The 20,150-nt window shown below is 41.9% G+C and overlaps 1 protein-coding gene across 1 annotated transcript in view; it reads right to left on the bottom strand.

Annotated features, from left to right (window-relative positions):
• LOC101899878 (titin) overlaps positions 1–20,150 on the bottom strand; it is a 139,111-nt gene that overhangs the window by 19,513 nt on the left and 99,448 nt on the right. The window contains exons 26-28 of the mRNA XM_059124487.1: positions 15,693–16,701; positions 15,132–15,368; positions 603–10,340 (exon numbers count right to left, since the gene is read on the bottom strand). Of these exons, the coding sequence (XP_058980470.1) occupies positions 603–10,340; positions 15,132–15,368; positions 15,693–16,701 (10,984 nt within the window). The remainder of the gene's footprint in view (positions 1–602; positions 10,341–15,131; positions 15,369–15,692; positions 16,702–20,150) is intronic.

Below are 20,150 nucleotides of genomic sequence, written 5' to 3'. Positions count from 1 at the left end.
GGCTTCTCAAGTGCTCTCAGACAGTGGTTCCTTTACTGGAGCACGGTCTTATGTCGTTAAATTAAAAATACAGCGTGTCGGTCGTAACGATCTTCTAGCATATCAGCAGAGTAGCGAGAGAGCGTCTAGCAAACGAAGTATTTACAAGTTTGAAATCGGCTGTCAAAGCAAAGCATCAGCGTTTAGTTAGGGCTATGCGTGGTGTAATTACTGTGTTTCTTGAGATAGGGCCCCAAATCTTACAACTGGAAAGGGAGCTTAGGAGGAAATAAGCAATAACCGTAGACAATAGGGTGGAGACAAGTGATAACAAAATGCTAGAAAAACGCAGCAGCGGCAGAATACGCATGTTCCAACACTCAGAGATGTAGACAAAAAGGGGGAGAGATAGTGAGAGAGAGAGAGAAGGTAAAAGACAATTTTATTTTTGGATTTGGATAACACATAGAATCCAAGAGCAGAGAGTACAGGTTCTCTTCATAGCGTTTTTTTTTTTGGTTTTAGGAGAGTTGGGAAAGTTTTTGGTAGGAAGGAGGAAGATAACAACACAAGTTGGCAGCTAGCAGCTGTTGCATATGAAGGTATCCTTCCACAACACTTACTTGTTTGCTTTTTGGGTTTGGTTTTGTGTTTGGTGGTGGTCTTAGTATCGGGTGCAATATCTTCTGTGACAGTGGTGGTGACCTTGTGAGATTCGGGTGTTTCTGTTTGTTCCAGATCCTCGATCTGTTTTGGTTGTTCTTCGGTGGTGGTGGTGGGTTGTGTTTCTGTGTGTTTTGTTTCTGTGATACTAAATTCGTGTAAAGTGTCTTCTTCCGGTTTCTCGTCGGGTTTCTCCTCAACTTTAGTAGGTTTAAGTGGTTTCTTTTTCTCTTTTTTGGGCTTTTCTTTAACGTCGTCCTGAGGTGTCTCGTCTGTCGGTTTGGTCTTTTCAGGCATTTCTATTTTTTCGTACTGTTCAAGAGTTGTCTTGGGTATTTCTTCGTCAATCAGTCTCTGTATGTAGTCGTCCACTTCGTCTTTCTTTACCTTCTTAATGATCTTCTTCGGTTTCTTGACCGGTTTGGGTTCTTCAGAAGGAAGAACCGGTTCCGTTTCCTCAACAACTGGCTCGTCAATGGGCACTTCGTCAATGATGAGGGTTACCTCATTACTGTCCTCTTCGTGTACGGTGACCACGTGTATGGTCGAGTCTTTTTCGTCGTCAACCTTTTTGGTGAGGGTACGTTTCTTAGTGGTCTTTTGTTTGGGTTTGCCCTGATCGTCGGGCACCTCTTCGACATGCACTTCAATCGGTTCGCTCTCGACCACTTCGACAACGGGCAAGGGTTGTTTTTCTTCAACCTCTTCTTCCACAATTCTTATTTCGGCCGAAGGTTGCTCAGGTTGTTCTGGCGATTCCTTGGGTTTTTTGGTCTTTGGTTTCTTTTTGGGCTTTTCCTCTTCAGAGGGTTGCTCCTCCTTCATTTCGATTGGATAATCATCCTCAGTGGCATTTTTAGGTCTAGGTTCGAACTCAATTTTAGCGTATTTTTCCAATGCAGTCTTGGGTATATCCTGTTCAATGAGTTTTTGTATATAGTCGTAGAGATCGTCCTTTTTAACCTTTTTGGTCTTCTTTTTGGGTGTCCTAGGTTTGTCCTCTGTCGTCTCTTCTTGCGGTTCAGATTCCAGAATGGTGACTTCAACCTCGGGTTGATCGTCCGTCTTGATCTCTACAATTTCGATTATATCTTCTTTGGGACCTTGTTGGCGTTTAATCTTGCGTTTAGTCACGGTTTGTTTTTCCACAATGCCCTCGTCGTTGACCTTTTCAACTTCTTCGGTATGTGTTTCCACCACCTCGATCTTGAAGGGTTCAGGTTCTTCGGGGATCGGAGATGTTTCCTTAACAGCAATTTCAAATTGAGGACTCTCGTCAGGTTTTTCTGCTTCGACTTTGGGTTTCTTTTCCTTGGGCTTCTTGGGAGTGACCTTGGGTTTTACTTCTTCTTCGGGCACATCTTTAATTTCGTATTCTCTTGTGTCTGTCTGTGGCGTGGATTCCTCTACAATAATCTTCTGCTCTTCCTCAGACTGTTCTTCGGGTTGTTGTGGTTTTTGCTCTTCTACAGGTTTGACCTTTAGTTTCTTTTTCTTTTCTTTCTTCACATCGGTTTCTTCAATAGTCATTTCGAGAGGCTTCTCTACTTCCGGAGTTTCATCTTCCTTAACCTCGACCGTTACCTTAAAGATATCCTCAGGCGTTTCCTTTTGTTCGGGCTGTTCTTCGCTCAGCTCAACTTCTTCAACAGCGGGGGTTGCTTCTTCTTTCGGTGCTTCTTCGGTCTTCTTCACTTTATGTGTGGGTTTCTTCTTTAGTTTTATTGGTTTCTCGATGTCAATCTTTTCATAGGTTTCCAATTCCGTCTTGGGTATATCTTCTTCAATGAGTTTCTGGATATAATCTTGTAACTCATCTTTGGGAATCTTCTTGGATTTCTTTGGCTTCTTGGGTTGATCCTCCTTGGGTTGTTCTTCTTCAACGGTTTCTGGCTCGACAGCCGTTACCGTTATTTCCGCCACAGGCTCTTCGTCGTCAACTTGTTTTTCAACAATTTCAATAATCTCCTCCTTGGGGCCAACCTGTTTCTTAATTTTGCGTTTAGTTATCTTCTGGGTCTTGACGTCACCGGAATCGTCAACAATTTGAACCTCTTCCTTTTGGCTTTCAAGTTCCACCACACGTACAGGATACTCGTCGGGCTTTTCTTTAGGTTGGGCCTCCTCAATAGCAATTTCACGGACTTCTTCGGCCTCCTCTTGCGGCTTGTCTTCAAGCTTGGCAGTCTTGGGCTTCTCACGCACTAATTGTTTTGGTTTCTTTTTCAATTTGACTGGAGCGTCGATTTCTATCTTCTCGTATTTCTCCAGCTCAGTCTTAGGTATATCCTGTTCAATGAGTTTCCTAATGTATTCGTCCAAATCGTCCTTCTTGACCTTTTTGGTCTTCTTGGGTTTGGAGGGTTTACCTTCGATGGGTTTGTCGGCTTCCTTAACCGGTTCGGCCTCTGATGTTATGACCGTTACCTCAGCCACTGGTTGTTCGTCGCCCTTCTGAGTTTCCACAATTTCGATGATCTCCTGCTTGTCGCCCACTTGTTTCTTGATTTTACGTTTGGTGACTTTCTCCTTTTCAACTTCACCCTTTTCATTTACAACCTCATGCTCCTCTTCCTTACGTTCGACCTCAACAATGGAGATTGGCAACTCTTCGTGTGAGGGCTCTTGGGGAATTTCTTTAATTGTGGGAATTTCCTCGATTTCTTCCTCTGGTTGGGGAGCCTCATCGAGTGAAGACATTTTAATGGTATACGACTTATGGTCCTCAGACTTCTGAGGCATTTTAGATTTCGACTTCTTTGGTTTCTTGGGAACATCCTTTTCTTCAACGGTTTGTTCGGCCCGTCCCTCTTCGATGGAAATTTCATACGATTCTTGAGTTTGAGGTTGTTTCTTTTCGAATACCTCAGATTCTTCGGGTTGTTCTTGTTCTTTGCTTTCCACCACCTCAGGTTGTGGCTCTTCTTTTACGGCAACCTTCTGTTTTTTGGGTTTCTTGGCCTTTTCAACAGGTTTTTCTTCAGTTGTTTCCGTGGGAGCTTCGGGAGCTGCTTCTTTCTCAATCGGCTCTTGTTGGACATATTCTTCAATGACATTCACAATATAGTCTTCCAATTGCTCCTTGGGAACCCTCTTGACCTTCTTAACGACCTTCTTTTCTTTTGGTTGTTCAGGCTGTTCTTCGTTAGCCTCTTCGATTTCAGTGATTTCAACGATTGTCACTTCGCTTGTGGGCTGATCCTCTTCCTTGACTTCGGAAACTTCAAAGATCTTTTCTTCGGGACCCGTCTTCGTCTTCAATTTGCGTTTTGTGATTGTCTTTGGTTTCAGTTCGCCCTTGTCATTGGTTTCTTCAACGGTCACAGTGACCTGTTCCAGTTCCTCAACAAGTACCGGCTGCTCCTCCCTCACGTCAACCTTTTGCTTCTTAGGCTTTTTAGGTTTGCTGGGTTTGTCTTCTTTAAATTCAACCACATCTTCGGTGACAGGCTTTTCTTCTGGCCGATCTTGATCCTCCTTGTAGGAAATCTCATAGTCTTCAGCTATTTGCTCTTGTGGTTTCTCTACGTCTTCCTCAATCACTTCTATGGGTTTGTCGACGTATTCTTCTTCCTGTGGTGTTAGTTCCTGTATGTCAAACTCATGAACTGTCACCGGAACGCCTTCAACTATTTTGGTGGTCTTCTTGTGGTGTTTCTTAACCGTTTTTGGTTTCGTCTTTGGTGTGCTTTCGAACTCCATGGTCTCAAACTCTTCCAGCTGTGTTTTGGAAATTTCCTGGTCAATAAGTTGTTGAATGTAGGCGTCGTGATCATCGTGGGGTGATGTCTTCTTTTTGATCTTCTTTACCTTAACTGGTTGTGGTTTCTCTTCTTCCGGGCGCTCTTCGGGTACCAGCTCGGTGGTAGTAATTTCCACTTCTGTTTCAGGCTTGTTTTCCACATACGATTCCACAATTTCAATTAGGTATTCCTTGTCACCCTCTTTCTTTTTGAGTTTTCTCTTCGTGACAACCTGTTTGACTTCTTCGCCGTTTTCATCCACAATGTCTTGGGTAATAACCTCGGGTTGCAGTTCCTCAATACGCACCGAATATTCTTTGAGCTGTGTGGGTTCCTCTTTGGTAGCCTTTGGTTTCTTTTCCTTGGGTTTACGTTTTTCTGGCTTCTCTTCGTGTGTTTGCTCCTCTGCTTCAGTCTCCTGAACCTTGGTAGGTTTGGATTTCTTGGGTTTCGGTTTTGGTTTGTCCTCTTCTTCTTCGAAGAGCGTAGGCGTTACATATTCCTCAATAACATTGATGATGAACTCCTTGATTTGCTCTTTGGGAACCTTTTTGCTCTTCTTCACCGGTTTAATTTCTTCAATCGTTTCCACGGGTTTTACCTCTGATTCGGCTATTTCGACAATGGTCACTTCGGCATTTGGCTTATCGTCCTCAATTACTTCAGAAATTTCGAAGACCTTTTCTTCGGCACCAGCTTTGGTTTTTATCTTGCGTTTGGTGACGGTCTTCTTCTTTATTTCCCCATTGTCGGTAGATTGTTCTTGAACTACAGTTGTTTCGGAAATATCTTCAACCTTGACCTCTGGTTTTTCTTCTTCATCCGTTTCGAAGACTGTAGGCGTTACATATTCCTCAATAACATTGATGATGAACTCCTTGATTTGTTCTTTGGGAACCTTTTTGCTCTTCTTCACCGGCTTAATTTCCTCAATCGGTTCCACAGGTTTGACCTCTGATTCAGTAATTTCGACAATGGTCACTTCGGCATTTGGCCTATCGTCTTCAGTTACCTCGGAAATTTCGAAGACCTTTTCTTCGGGACCAGCTTTGGTTTTTATCTTGCGTTTGGTGACGGTCTTCTTCTTTACTTCTCCATTGTCTTTGGGTTGTTCCAAAATTTCAGTAATTTCGGAGATTTCTTCAACCTTGACCTCTGGTTTTTCTTTCTCATCTTCTTCATCTTCTTCCACTTCGAAGACGGTGGGTGTGACGTATTCTTCAATAACGTTAATAACAAACTCCTTGATTTGCTCCTTGGGCACCTTTTTGCTCTTCTTCACCGGCTTAATTTCTTCAATCTTTTCCTCAGGCGTGACCTCTGATTCGGTAATTTCCACAATGGTTACTTCAGCGTTTGGCTTATCGTCTTCGGTTACCTCGGAGATTTCAAAGATCTTTTCTTCTGGGCCTGACTTAGTTTTAATCTTGCGCTTGGTAACTGTTTTCTTCTTGACCTCACCGCTCTCTTTAGGTTCTTCGATAATTTCGGTTACTTGAGAGATTTCCTCAACTTCAACTGGTTTTTCTTCCTCGAATACTGTGGGAGCGACATACTCTTCCAGGACATTGATGACAAACTCTTGTATTTCATCGACGGGAACACGTTTTGTTTTTGTAACATGTTTCTTGTCCTTAGGTTTTGGTTTGTCTTCGGGCATAGATTCGGCCATTTCGACAATTGTAACTTCGCTGGTGGGTTGGTCGTCATGAGTAATTTCTGTAATTTCAAAGACCTTTTCTTCGGGTCCAGCCTTGGTTTTCACCTTGCGCTTAGTGACGGTCTTCTTCTTGACCTCGCCAGTTTCGGTGCGTTCTTCTACGGTTTCCGTACGTTGTTCTACCTCCGCGACCGTTACTGGTTGTTCTTCTTCAACAGCGTATACAGTGGGCGTTACATATTCTTCGATTACCTTGACAACAAATTCTTGAATTTGTTCCTTGGGCATTTTCTTGACCTTCTTAATCGGTTTCATCACAACTTCGGGCAGTTCTTCAGGAGTCTCTTCAGATTCCGTAATTTCCACTATGGTAATTTCAGCAGTTGGCTGATCATCTTCAACAACTTGGGAAATTTCGAAGAGTTTTTCTTCTGGTCCCGTTTTAGTCTTCACACGGCGTTTGGTAACAGTTCTCTTTTTGGCTTCGCCTTCTTCGTTGGGCTGTTCCACAACTTCTGTGATCTGGTCAAGTTCTTCGACCTCCACGGGAGCTCGTTCTTCGGTTACCTTTACTTTAGAGGGTTTGGTCTTCTTGGGTTTCGGTTTGCTTTCCTTCACCTGCACAATGTCATCTGGTGCGGCAGCATCTTGGGGTTCTTCTTCCTTCATGGCAAATCGGAAGTCATCGGGAGTTTCTTGTGTCTCCGGTTGTTCCTCCTCAATTACTTCAACTGGTTTTTCAGGTTGTTCCACTTCTTGGGGTACGACTTCTTTCACGTCGAATTCATGAACCGTTACAGGAACTCCATCAATAATTTCAGTCGTCTTTTTGTGATGCTTTTTAACCGTTTTCGGTTTCTTCTTACGCTTGCCCTCCACTTCGGTAACTTCGTATTCTTCAAGTTCTGTCTTCGGTATTTCTCTTTCTATTAGCTCTTGAATGTAGGCATCATAATCGTCTTGGGACTTGGGCTTCTTTTTGAACTTCTTAATCTTAATGGGCTCGGTGGGCATGTCTTCAGGGGTGTCTTCCGTCAACAATTCGGTGGTTATGATTTCAACATCAGCCTCGGGTTTGTTTTCAACATAGGATTCCACAATTTCGATCAGATATTCCTTGGATCCCTCCTTCTTTTTGAGTTTCTTTTTGGTGATGGTTTGTTTGACCTCCTCGCCCCTTTCATCGGTAATTATGTGGGTGGTGGTTTCCGGCTGCAATTCTTCAATGCGCACCGTATACTCTTCGATAACCTCTTCGGGCTTCTTGGCCTTTGGTCGTTTTGATTTGGGTTTCTGTTTTGGCTGCTCTGCTTCGGATATGCCGATGGTAAAGTCTTCATTTGGTTGTTCTTCTTGCGGTTTTTCCTCACTTTCTACAAGACCAACTTCTTCGGTCACATCTTCAGGTTGTTTGCCCATAGATTCAGAGATCTTAACCTTCTTTGATTTGGGCGTCTTTGGCTTTTTATCCTTCTTTTCAACTTGGTCATGGGGCTTTTCTTCAGTAATTGTCTGCTCCTCTTCGGGCAAGTCTTCGACAATGGTCTTGACGGCAAATATAGATTCATCCACTTCTTGAGGCTTCTTCTTCTTCGATTTTGGTTTCTCTGCCAACTTTTCTTCAATGGACTCAAAAGCTTCGGGCTGCTCATTGATAATACGCACCAAATATTCATCGAGTTCTTCCTTCTTTATTGTTTTCTTTATCTTCTTGGGTTTCTTTGGAGCTTCCTCTGGTTCCTTTGTCTCAGCCGGTTGCTCTGGCATGAATTCCTTGGTTATTACAGTAAGTTCCACCTCAGGCTGGTCTTCGGATTGTTCATCGATAACCGTTATTTCGTAGGTCTTGTCACCGATCTTTTTCTTGATCTTGCGTTTGGTTTTGGTCTTTTCCTCGACCTTACCATCTTCGGACGTTCGGACAATAGTCTCAGTTTGTTCGGTGATTTCTTCAACAACAACTTCTTGTTGGTGGGGCTTCTCCTCTGTCGTTTCCTTGAAACCAATGGGAATACGTTCAGTCTCCTGTTCGAGAAGTTCACTTTCTTCTGGCTGAGTGTCGCTGACCTTGATATAGTGTTCGTCATAGCTTTCTGGCGTTTCGGTAACCTCTACTGCCTCAGCCGGTTTGGGTGCACGCTTGGGTTTCTTCTCTTTGGGCTTCTTTTCGACCGGTTCAAATTCAGAAACACCAATTTCATGAGCTTCGCCGGTTTGGGGCTCTTCTTGTTTGACCTGTTTTTTGGGTTTCTTCACCTTCTTCGGAGTTTTGGTGAATTCCAACTTTTCAAATCTTTCCAATTCAGTTTTGGGAATTTCTGCTTCAATGAGTTGTTGAATGTATTCGTCCAACTCATGTTTCTTCATTTTCTTTATTCTTCTCCTGGTTGGAGGCTGCTCCTCGCCGGGTTGCTCCTCGGGGGCGGTTGCTTCAGTTGTTGTTACAACAACTTCGTACGTAGGTTCTTCGGCTTTGTCGTCGGGCTGGGTTTCAACTATTTCAATAATTTCTTCCTTATCACCCTTTTTGTGGCGGATCTTACGTTTGGTTTGGGTTACCTTTCGTTCATCTTCCTCGCTCACGATTTCGGCTGGCAATTCCTTGAGAGAAACCTCGTAACAGGGTTCATCGAATGTCTTGTCGACAGGTTGTTCTTGCAACTCCTGTATCAGTTCTTCGATTTCTTGTGGCTTCATGGTCTTGACCTTTTTCTTTTTCTTGACTATCGTTTTTTCCGGTTGATCCACACCTTCGGCTTCGGTTGTGGTAATGGTGATTTCATACAGCTTTTCATCGGTGGTATCGCCGAGCGGAGTTTCGACAATCTCAATAACGTGTTCGGCATTGGTGGTTTTTTGCACAAGTTTACGTTTCTTTTTGGTTATGGGTCTCTTGGCGATTTCACCGTCGAGTTGATCTTCGGTAGTTGTTTCGGGTTTGTGTTCAATTACCTCCAGAACTTCGGATATCGATTCTGTTTCCGATTCTGGTTTATCCTCAGACTCTTGGGGTATGAACGTCAGACCGGTGTCCTGATCGCTGGGTTTCTTTGATTTCTTTTTCTTGGGCCGGGTAGTTTCAGGAATGTTGGCTGTATCGGTTGGCGTTTCTTCTTCATCGTTCTTGGCACTAATGGGTTTAAGAACAACTTCTTCGCTGAACTCGGGTTCGGTGGGTATTTTGCCCTTACCAAGTTTAAGTTTACGTTCTTCAGGTTGTTCGGTTTCTTTCTTGGGCTTCTTGGGCCGCTTATATTTTTGTTGCGGCTGCTCTTCTTGGGGCTGGCTGATCTCCTCCTCTTCGTAGAACGAGGGCTTTTCCAGTTCTTCCTCTTCGAATTCGAGCGGTTTGAATGTCTTTGGACGCTTCTTGATCAGCAGCAGGGCCTCTTCAATGTTTCGCGAGAGTTCACCGCGACCACGCTTTGTATCCAGTTCGGTAATTGTGAACTTGAAATTGTACGGGGCGTAAGGTATGAAATTGATCCAACTCTTGAGCTTTTTGGTCTTGAACGGAACCTTCTCCTTTTTGGGCTTAACTTCGGCCGGTTTTTGTTTGGGTGCTTTGAGTTTGAGCATTTGTGGGAATTCAGCCACTGAAGTGATTTCAATGGGACGAGATTTCTTGAGCTCAACCTTTTCAATCTTCATGGGTACCAGTTTGAGAGGTTTCACCACTGACGAATCGCGACGGGCCTGTTGAGGCTGCTCCAGTTCGGTACGTTTGTACTCTTGCAACACGGTCTTGGGTATCTCCTGTTGAATCAGGAACTCAATGTACTCGAAGAGATCGTCTTTGTTAACCTTCTTCTTGGACACCGACGTTTTGCGTTTTGTTGTTTTCTTTTCTTTGGTCTTCGTCACTGTCTGTCCGTCCGTTACCCTAACCTTATAGTCCTCGGTAGTGGTCTGGTCTTCGGTTGTCTTGTCGTCTTCGGTTACAACTACTGTCACCTCTTCCTCTTGTCCGGGCTTTTGGGTCGTAATGACCTCGATAATTTGTTCCTGATCACCAAGCTTTTTCTTAATCTTGCGTTTCTTGACCGTGGTCGTTTTCTCTTCGACACTCTCCGGTCGCTGCTCATCGTCTTGCTTGTCTTCTTCGCTAGGCGACATTACAATCTTCACCACTTCCTCGGGCAACAGTTCGATTTCTGGCTGCTCGTCGATAACACCAAATGTTTTGGTGGGTTTCTTGGTTTTTGGTGTCTTTGGTTTGGTGAGGGGTGTTGTCTGTGGTGTGTCTTCGCTAACATCATCTGGTTCGGTAATAGTGTATGCTTTGTTTTCTTGGTCTAATTACAAAAAATATTGTTGATATTGTATTTGTTGTGTTTTCGTTTAAACTTGATTTTTTTGTTGTTTTTTTACATCTGTTTTGTTCAATAAATACTAAAACTAAATTAGGACAAAGACAAAGTCACACAAAATGTTCTGGTAGGAGTTCTAATATATAAAATGGGGGGACCTGTGTGTGTGTGTGTGGGTGGTTGTAAATTGTGTGTACTGAAATGTGTTTTCTATAGCATGTTTTTAGGCGCGTGTTGTGGTTTTGTGTTGGTGTAAAAACAACACTGAAGTGAGTAGTAATTTTTATTTTAAGAATAAAATTTTATTGAATTGAGGAATCGGTTAGTACATCAAAGATCAAATACTACACACAGGATTAGTATTGTAGATATATATTGAATGGCGGGGAACTGATGATCTCCCCTTTAAGAGAATACAAAGTGTCATAGATATTTGATTCTCAAGATCACAAGTTATGAAATACTGGGTTAGAGACAATTTCAGACAAGTTTTCGAGTAAATATAATTTTAGACATTTTTTTTTCTTATGTTAAAGTGGAATGATTTCGTTGTTCAAGAATAAACATAGATATTGAGATCCGATTGAAAAAATCCCAAATTGATTTGTGTATTGAGAGTAATAATATTGGGAATGAGAATTATTTAAGTTATATTTTCAATTTTTGTTTCCCATGCTAAATTTCAATGTGAAAAACAATATATATATATACATATATGTCTATATGTATATATATATATGGTGAGATGAAAAAACTGCAACCAACTTCAGACTGCTGTCATTTCTAAGCCACTCGTCCGACAGCTGTTAAAATTATTCCAGTGACAGTTGATTATATTGTTAACAAGCGTACAAATGCATTTTGGTGGGAATTTTCCAGAAAAATGTTATTTGTGATGGAATTCAAGGGTGATAGTATGATTTCTTTATATTTGGTTGGAAAACCAGCTATCGTTAGAGCACTCCAGCATTTAAATGTAAATGAAACTTTTGTGTCTCGTAACATCGCTCGTAACCGTGTTACTGGTAGCGTAGCCCGACGTCAAGAAAGTGGACGGAAGAAAACAGCAACATCAGCAGAAATGGTTGCGGAAAGTACCCGCATCGCAGTGCTTGAAAAATGGCTTGTGAGCTGAACATATCTCAATATTCCATTCGTCAAATATTGGAAAATGAGCTTGGGGTAAAGCCATTGAAATTCCAAAAAGTGCGAGAACTTACACCGCAACAGCAAGAAAATAGACTCTAAAGAGCTAAAGAGTTGCTTCGCTTGGCCGAAAGTGGTGAACTACCGAATTAGGTTTTCTACGATGAGAAAATATTCGTTGTCCAGCAGTTTGTAAAGGTCAGCAGAAAATGTGCACCTTCGGTTGGCCACAAAAACTCAAGCGCCGGCCATGGTGATGGTGTGGGCCGCCAACTGCCGATTGTCGCTTTCCGCTTGTATTAATCGACCGTGGCATCAGAATAAATGCCGAATATTATCGCGAAAATGTTATGGAGGGTGTATTAAAGCGACCTTGGGCACGCAAACATTTGGCCGTAGACCTTGGGCATTCCAACAGGACTCAGCACCAACGCACTCAGCGCGCGCCACCCAAGAATGGTTACAAAATGAGGTTCCTCGCTTCATTTCCAGCGCACAATGACTACCAAAATCTCCGGATATCAATCCGTTGGACTATTATGTCAGGAGTATTTTTTCGAAGTAAGGTAGGCACTAAAAAATAACAAAGTGTCGATCACCTCAAGCAAGCGCTTCGCCGGGAATGGGCCAAAATACCGCAGAGCAACATTCGGGTAGCGTGTGACGGTTTCATTGGGCATCTGAAGGTAATAATTCCTGCCAAAGGTGACCAAATTCGAACAAATCTAAACTTATTCTAAAATTTGATGCTATTTCCGACATTTTTTGCTTTCATTCAATAAAATTAAAAAAAAAAAATGTAAAAATTATGCGTTTGACTTTGTTGCAGTTTTTTTTATCTCACCCTGTATATTCACCATTTCTAATAGACAACAAAAATGCTAAAAAAATGTCTAAAATTGTCTTACTCAGGATTGGGAATTTGTAATTAGTAAATTTTTTTTAAACAGCTAATATAAACAAAGAAAAAATATCACGAAAATAATTTGTTGTTGGAATGTTTTCCATTCCGCCTACACGAAATGTTATGTCTTCGGCAATTTTCCACTTTATGCGTAGAGTATGATATTGAAGTAGGAATATTGAAAGTATGAACTTGTATCGTTGAATTTGAATAAATTGGCTTGTAGTTTGTTTGACACCCTTGTTACACTTTGTAAGATATTTACAAATTTTGTCCAAATAAACACATATATGTATAGCCAAAAAATGATATTTTCCATGGAGGTATTTTAACCTCCCCCATTGAAATCCTGCTTTAAATTAAAAGCAAAATTATTGATTTTCATACTTTTTATCAATAAGTCCTGGGGTTAGATTCTTTTAACATGACAATGTGAAATGAAAAATATTTAGTTCACATATGCTTTTTCATTTGACGTTTTATACCCTCCACCATCCTATGGAGGATATATTAGCTTTATCATTCCATTTGTAACTCCTCGAAATATTCATAATAGACTGGATCTGGATCAGCGTAAAATTCTAAGACGATCTAGCGTAAGTAGGTCCAAGTCTTCGTGTAGTACCCATATAATGGTTTCATTTTTTCCTTCCAAATGGTAGAGGATAATTAAAGGTCGTTCTATTTTGATTTCGACCAATTTTAATTATTTATTACTGGTTTTTATCGTGCTTTTTTGGTTAGATTATTTTTAAATGAAAATGAGATTTTATTTCATTTTTATTCGACGTTTCGTTATTTATTTGAAATTTAAAATTATTATATTCTGGCTAGAGAAGGTATATATCAATTGATAAGGCCAAAATTTGCTCATCGAATTAACGGTTTTAGACCTTAGATCTCTTTGTACCGAATCCATTTTAGGATATTTGGAGTCGATTTAGCGATGTCCGTCTGTCTGGCTAGCTGTTGCGCACGATAACTCTCGAAGGGAGTATCCGATTTGATTCAAACTTGGTACTTCGTAATATTATTACTAAACTTAGATCGAGTTCGGAGATGGGCGATATCGGTCCACTCCTTCTGGTACCTCCCCCAAAAAATGTTAACATTTTTAATCCATAATCCAATTTTGCTCCAACTCTGCAAATCCTAATATTTGCATCAGTGCTAGGTCAGGTGCGAAAATGGACGGTCCACTCCATCAAATACCTTCCCCAACAAAGGGTTAAATAATTATAATTCTTATAAAATGCGATATAAGAGGCCAATTGTCTTCAAATTACACATCACAACCTTTTTATTGATCCAAGGTCTGGTGTGAAGATGGAACATATCGGTCCACTCCTTCTGGTACCTACCCCACAAAGGGTCAACATTTTGAATATCCATGAAGCCCATAAACACGAAATTAATATCCGATTCCATTCAGACTTGGCACATCGCAATATTTCCATCAACACAAGATCTGTTATAAAGATGGTAGATATCGGACCATTCCTTCTGGTACCTCCCCCACGAAGGGTCAAAGTTTTGGATAACCAAAACGATTCTAAAATCCGAAATAAGCATCCGATTCTCTTCATATTTCACACATCCCATTATTTTTATTAACACTAGATCTGTTGTTAAGATGATATATGTATATCTGACAACACCTTCTGGTACTTCGCCCACAAAGGGTCACAATTTGCAATACTTATATCTGTTGTAACTTGCGAAACAAGTAGGTGATTCTTTACAACTTGCTATATCTAAATATTGTTCTTAACCAAAAATCTGATATGAATATGTGATTTATCGAAATTGATGATTTCGCATACAATTGGGCATAAATGTTCGATTTCCTTCAAATTTTGCACATACCAATATTTTTATCTGTATTAGATAAAGTTTGGAAAAGCTATATCTGTTGCCTCACGCATATTTCAACATTTTCCAAAACGTTATCACATATCTCATATAAAGTGAAGAAAGTAACCGATATAGTCCAAATTTGGCACGTTGTAATATATATCTGATTAATCTGAACCGATTTGAATATAACTTGAATTTGACAAATTTATTTTTGTACCTAATTTAGTCACTCATGCCGGAGCTATATCCAAATCTGAACTGATTTAAATATAATTTGGCAAATGTAGTTTTGTTTCACATTCGGTTACGCATTTCAAATTTGGAGACTGTAATCGATCAATACATATGTGCATATAAAATCTAAATTTTTGGAAGGCACCACCGATTCTGATGCTATATTTCCACTTCCAGGTGGATTTTCGAAAATGTATATAGCACATGTTACATTCAGACAATTTTGTAGTGTACTTGGAAGTTTTCAGAAAATCTGTGCGGTGGTTTTCGAGTCCATCTATTACAAACAAACATTTTCCTCTTTTATAGATATAGAAGAAGAGGAAGATACAAACACATGAATGCTGTGCATAGAGAAGAAAAGGAAAATTTCTAAATGGGAGCATGGTGTAATTCTAACACGTCTCTAAGAGAACTAACTAAAGTTTTTATTCAAATAAGACTCGGAGTCGGGGTTGGAAAGAACTAGTTTTTCGGACATGGAAAATATCATTTTTAAGGCTACCAATTGTTTTTTTGTTAATTTAATTTTAAAACCAAATTTCATTGGCTGTCAATTGTTGCTGTCCTTTCGTTTCGTTTCCCTATGAACATAAAAGGTGGCTACAAGAGAATAACAAAATGAAAACATTTACCTGTTACATCGCTGACTTCGACAATTTCGAGTTGTGATGGCGCTGCTTCGTCTTGTTCTTTGATCGGTTCTGTATCACTGAGCACTTCTTCAACAAGCACTCCCTCCTCTTGGGTAACCTTCTTACTTTCTGTTTCAATGACAGTTTCACCGTCTTCGTTCTGTACTGATTTGAATGTGGTTATGAAAACGGGCTTTTCGTCCGTAGTCTTCTCTTGTTGTGGTATCGGCTTAGCTTCTGTTTGTTGGTTTTGTGTTGCAGGTGTATATGTGTCGTTGATGTTGTTGTTGTTTTTGGTGGTGTGGTCCAAATGTATGGAAAATAGACGTAAAACGTTAGCAAAACTGTGTTCGTCTCATTCGAATTGGTAAAAAGTAAGCGCGGCATAAAATATCAAAGTTCGTTACCCAAAAGTAGATTACATAAATATGTGCGAACTAGCGAGTGTGTAAGTTAAGATGAAATATGCAGATGTGATTGTGTGTGTGCGTGTATGTGTTGTGTCAAGGTGAGTGCATTTATTGTTGGTTATTGTGTAGTGTGTAATTGTGTTGCTCTTACCCTTGGGCTTCTTAGATTTTGGCATTTTCGTTTCGGTCTTCGGAGTCTTTTCATCGTCCAGAAGACTGATATCGATAATGTCGTGAAGTTCACCTTCGCTTACAACCTGTATGAGGGAGTAGGGTTCCTTGCCCTCCTCCTCTATTGTTTGGATTTGGTAGTATTCGGGTTCGGGCGATACATCCTTCTTGAATGTACGCTTGCGTGTCGTTTTCTTCTTGGGCTTGTCATCCTCGTCGATATCGTGTGACTCAATAATCTCTTCAGGCAGCTCTACAATCGGGACTGATTCGGTCGGCGATTCGTCGGCGGATATTTCTTTAATGTTGACGGTGGCAACGGGAGTCTCGTCCTTGTCGTCTTCTACTATTTGTATTGTCGTCAGTTCGTCTGTCTCACTGTCTAACGGTTTCTTGAAAGATCTGGTTTTTACGGTTTTCTTTGTTTTCTTGCCATCAGAAGATTCGGTTTCAAAAACGGTTTCTAGTTTGGGCAATTCTAATGATTCGACAGCATTTTCATCCGGCACGTCGGCCTTCTCCACTTCTTTAACAGTCACAATATACTTAGGTTCTTCTCCTTCGTCTTCAACAATCTGAATTTCGGTTAATTCGTCCTTGTCACCAAGAGACTTCTTAATAGTTTTCTTCTTGATCTTGCGTATTTTGGTTGTGCCTTCTTTGTCAGTGTAGTCTTCGGTAATAGTTTCCTCGGGTAGTTGCAAAACGGGCTCAACCTTTTCTTCCTCTAATTCTGGGAATGGCTCAATGAAGTCTTCGACAGTGACCGTTGTAACAGGTTCTTTTTCAAATTCCTCAACAGTTCTGATTTTCGTAATTTCCATTTTATCTCCCTTCAATTTTTTGATCACTTTAGTTTTAACAACAGTCTTAGTAGGTGTGCCGTCTTCTTTTTGGGACATAATTACAGCCTTCTGCTCTGGTAACTCCACAATTGTTTCTGCATCATCCGGCTGTTTAACGCGAATAACGCGCTTGAGCTTAATCGGCTTATTATCACCGGATGGAATAGAAGATTCCACAACAGTAATAATAGTTTCCGGCTTTTCACCTTCTTCCTCAACGGTTTCCACAGTGGTAGTTTCTTCCTTGTCACCTCTAACCTTTTTAGTGGTCTTTGTACGGATCTTCTTCTTCTTGGGAGTTCCGTCTTCTGAAATGCTTTCAACGACATGTTCTTCTTCAGGGAGTTCTTGAACTTCTTTAGGTTTCTCTTCTTCAACAGTGACTGTGGTTTCAGGTTGTTTGTCGTCTTCTTCGACAGTCTCGATCTTGGTGACTTCTTGTTTATCACCCTTGACCTTCTTGATCACACGAGTGCGGATCTTCTTCTTCTTGGGTTTACCATCTTCGGACACTGTCTCAATGACACGTACTTCTTCAGGAAGTTCTTGGACTTCTTGAGGTTTCTCCTCAAATGGAACCTCTTCGACAGTGACTGTGGTTTCAGGGTGCTTGTCATCTTCTTCGACAGTCTCGATCTTGGTGACTTCTTGTTTATCACCCTTGACCTTCTTGATCACACGAGTGCGGATCTTCTTCTTCTTAGGTGTGCCATCTTGGGACACTGTCTCAATGACACGTACTTCTTCAGGAAGCTCTTGGGTTTCTTCAGGTTTCTCCTCAATTGGAACCTCTTCCACAGTGACTGTGGTTTCGGGTTGTTTGTCATCTTCTTCGACAGTCTCGATCTTGGTGACTTCTTGCTTGTCACCCTTGACCTTCTTGATCACACGAGTGCGGATCTTCTTCTTCTTAGGTGTTCCATCTTCTAACACTGTCTCAATGACACGTACTTCCTCAGGAAGCTCTTGGACTTCTTCAGGTTTCTCTTCAATTGGAACCTCTTCCACAGTGACTGTGGTTTCGGGTTGTTTGTCATCTTCTTCGACAGTCTCGATCTTGGTGACTTCTTGTTTATCACCCTTGACCTTCTTGATCACACGAGTGCGGATCTTCTTCTTCTTAGGTGTGCCATCTTGGGACACTGTCTCAATGACACGTACTTCTTCAGGAAGCTCTTGGGCTTCTTCAGGTTTCTCCTCAATTGGAACCTCTTCCACAGTGACTGTGGTTTCGGGTTGTTTGTCATCTTCTTCGACAGTCTCGATCTTGGTAAGTTCTTGCTTGTCACCCTTGACCTTCTTGATCACACGTGTGCGGATCTTCTTCTTCTTAGGTGTTCCATCTTCGGACACTGTCTCAATGACACGTACTTCCTCAGGAAGCTCTTGGACTTCTTCAGGTTTCTCCTCAACTGGAACCTCTTCGACAGTGACTGTGGTTTCAGGTTGTTTGTCATCTTCTTCGACAGTCTCGATCTTGGTAACTTCTTGCTTGTCACCCTTGACCTTCTTGATCACACGAGTGCGGATCTTCTTCTTCTTAGGTGTTCCATCTTCGGACACTGTCTCAATGACACGTACTTCCTCAGGAAGCTCTTCGACTTCTTCAGGACTTTCCTCAACTGGAACCTCTTCGACAGTGACTGTGGTTTCAGGTTGTTTGTCATCTTCTTCGACAGTCTCGATCTTGGTAACTTCTTGTTTATCACCCTTGACCTTCTTGATCACACGAGTGCGGATCTTCTTCTTCTTAGGTGTTCCATCTTCGGACACTGTTTCAATGACACGTACTTCCTCAGGAAGCTCTTGGACTTCTTCAGGTTGCTCCTCAACTGGAACCTCTTCGACAGTGACTGTGGTTTTAGGTTGTTTGTCATCTTCTTCGACAGTCTCGATCTTGGTAACTTCTTGCTTGTCACCCTTGACCTTCTTGATCACACGAGTGCGGATCTTCTTCTTCTTAGGTGTTCCATCTTCGGACACTGTCTCAATGACACGTACTTCCTCAGGAAGCTCTTGGACTTCTTCAGGTTTCTCCTCAACTGGAACCTCTTCGACAGTGACTGTGGTTTCAGGTTGTTTGTCATCTTCTTCGACAGTCTCGATCTTGGTAACTTCTTGCTTGTCACCCTTGACCTTCTTGATCACACGAGTGCGGATCTTCTTCTTCTTAGGTGTTCCATCTTCGGACACTGTTTCAATGACACGTACTTCCTCAGGAAGCTCTTGGACTTCTTCAGGTTTCTCCTCAACTGGAACCTCTTCCACAGTGACTGTGGTTTCGGGTTGTTTGTCATCTTCTTCGACAGTCTCGATCTTAGTAACTTCTTGCTTGTCACCCTTGACCTTCTTGATCACACGAGTGTGGATCTTCTTCTTCTTTGGTGTGCCATCTTTGGACACTGTCTCAATGACACGTACTTCTTCAGGAAGCTCTTGGACTTCTTCAGGTTTCTCCTCAACTGCAACCTCTTCGACAGTCACTGTGGTTTCAGGTTGCTTGTCATCTACTTCGACAGTCTCGATCTTGGTGACTTCTTGCTTGTCACCCTTGACCTTCTTGATCACACGAGTGCGGATCTTCTTCTTCTTAGGTGTTCCATCTTCGGACACTGTCTCAATGACACGTACTTCCTCAGGAAGCTCTTGGACTTCTTCAAGTTTCTCCTCAACTGGAACCTCTTCGACAGTGACTGTGGTTTCAGGTTGTTTGTCATCTTCTTCGACAGTCTCGATCTTGGTAACTTCTTGCTTGTCACCCTTGACCTTCTTGATCACACGAGTGCGGATCTTCTTCCTCTTAGGTGTGCCATCTTGGGACACTGTCTCAATGACACGTACTTCCTCAGGAAGCTCTTGGACTTCTTCAGGTATCTCCTCAACTGGAACCTCTTCCACAGTGACTGTAGTTTCGGGTGGTTTGTCATCTTCTTCGACAGTCTCGATCTTGGTAACTTCTTGCTTGTCACCCTTGACCTTCTTGATCACGCGAGTGCGGATCTTCTTCTTCTTAGGTTTACCATCTTGGGACACTGTCTCAATGACACGTACTTCCTCAGGAAGCTCTTGGACTTCTTCAGGTTTCTCCTCAACTGGAACCTCTTCCACAGTGACTGTGGTTTCGGGTTGTTTGTCGTCTTCTTCGACAGTCTCGATCTTGGTAAGTTCTTGCTTGTCACCCTTGACCTTCTTGATCACACGAGTGCGGATCTTCTTCTTCTTAGGTGTTCCCTCTTCGGACACTGTCTCAATGACACGTACTTCCTCAGGAAGCTCTTGGACTTCTTCAGGTTTCTCCTCAACTGGAACCTCTTCGACAGTGACTGTGGTTTCGGGTTGTTTGTCATCTTCTTCGACAGTCTCGATCTTGGTAACTTCTTGCTTGTCACCCTTGACCTTCTTGATCACACGAGTGCGGATCTTCTTCTTCTTAGGTGTTCCATCTTCGGACACTGTCTCAATGACACGTACTTCCTCAGGAAGCTCTTGGACTTCTTCAGGTTGCTCCTCAACTGGAACCTCTTCGACAGTGACTGTGGTTTTAGGTGGTTTGTCATCTTCTTCTACAGTCTCGATCTTGGTAACTTCTTGCT

The sequence above is a fragment of the Musca domestica genome, unplaced genomic scaffold, assembly GCF_030504385.1.
Source record: "Musca domestica strain aabys unplaced genomic scaffold, Musca_domestica.polishedcontigs.V.1.1 29, whole genome shotgun sequence".
Lineage (NCBI taxonomy): Eukaryota > Metazoa > Arthropoda > Insecta > Diptera > Muscidae > Musca > Musca domestica.
This window is presented reverse-complemented; position numbering and strand designations above follow the sequence as displayed.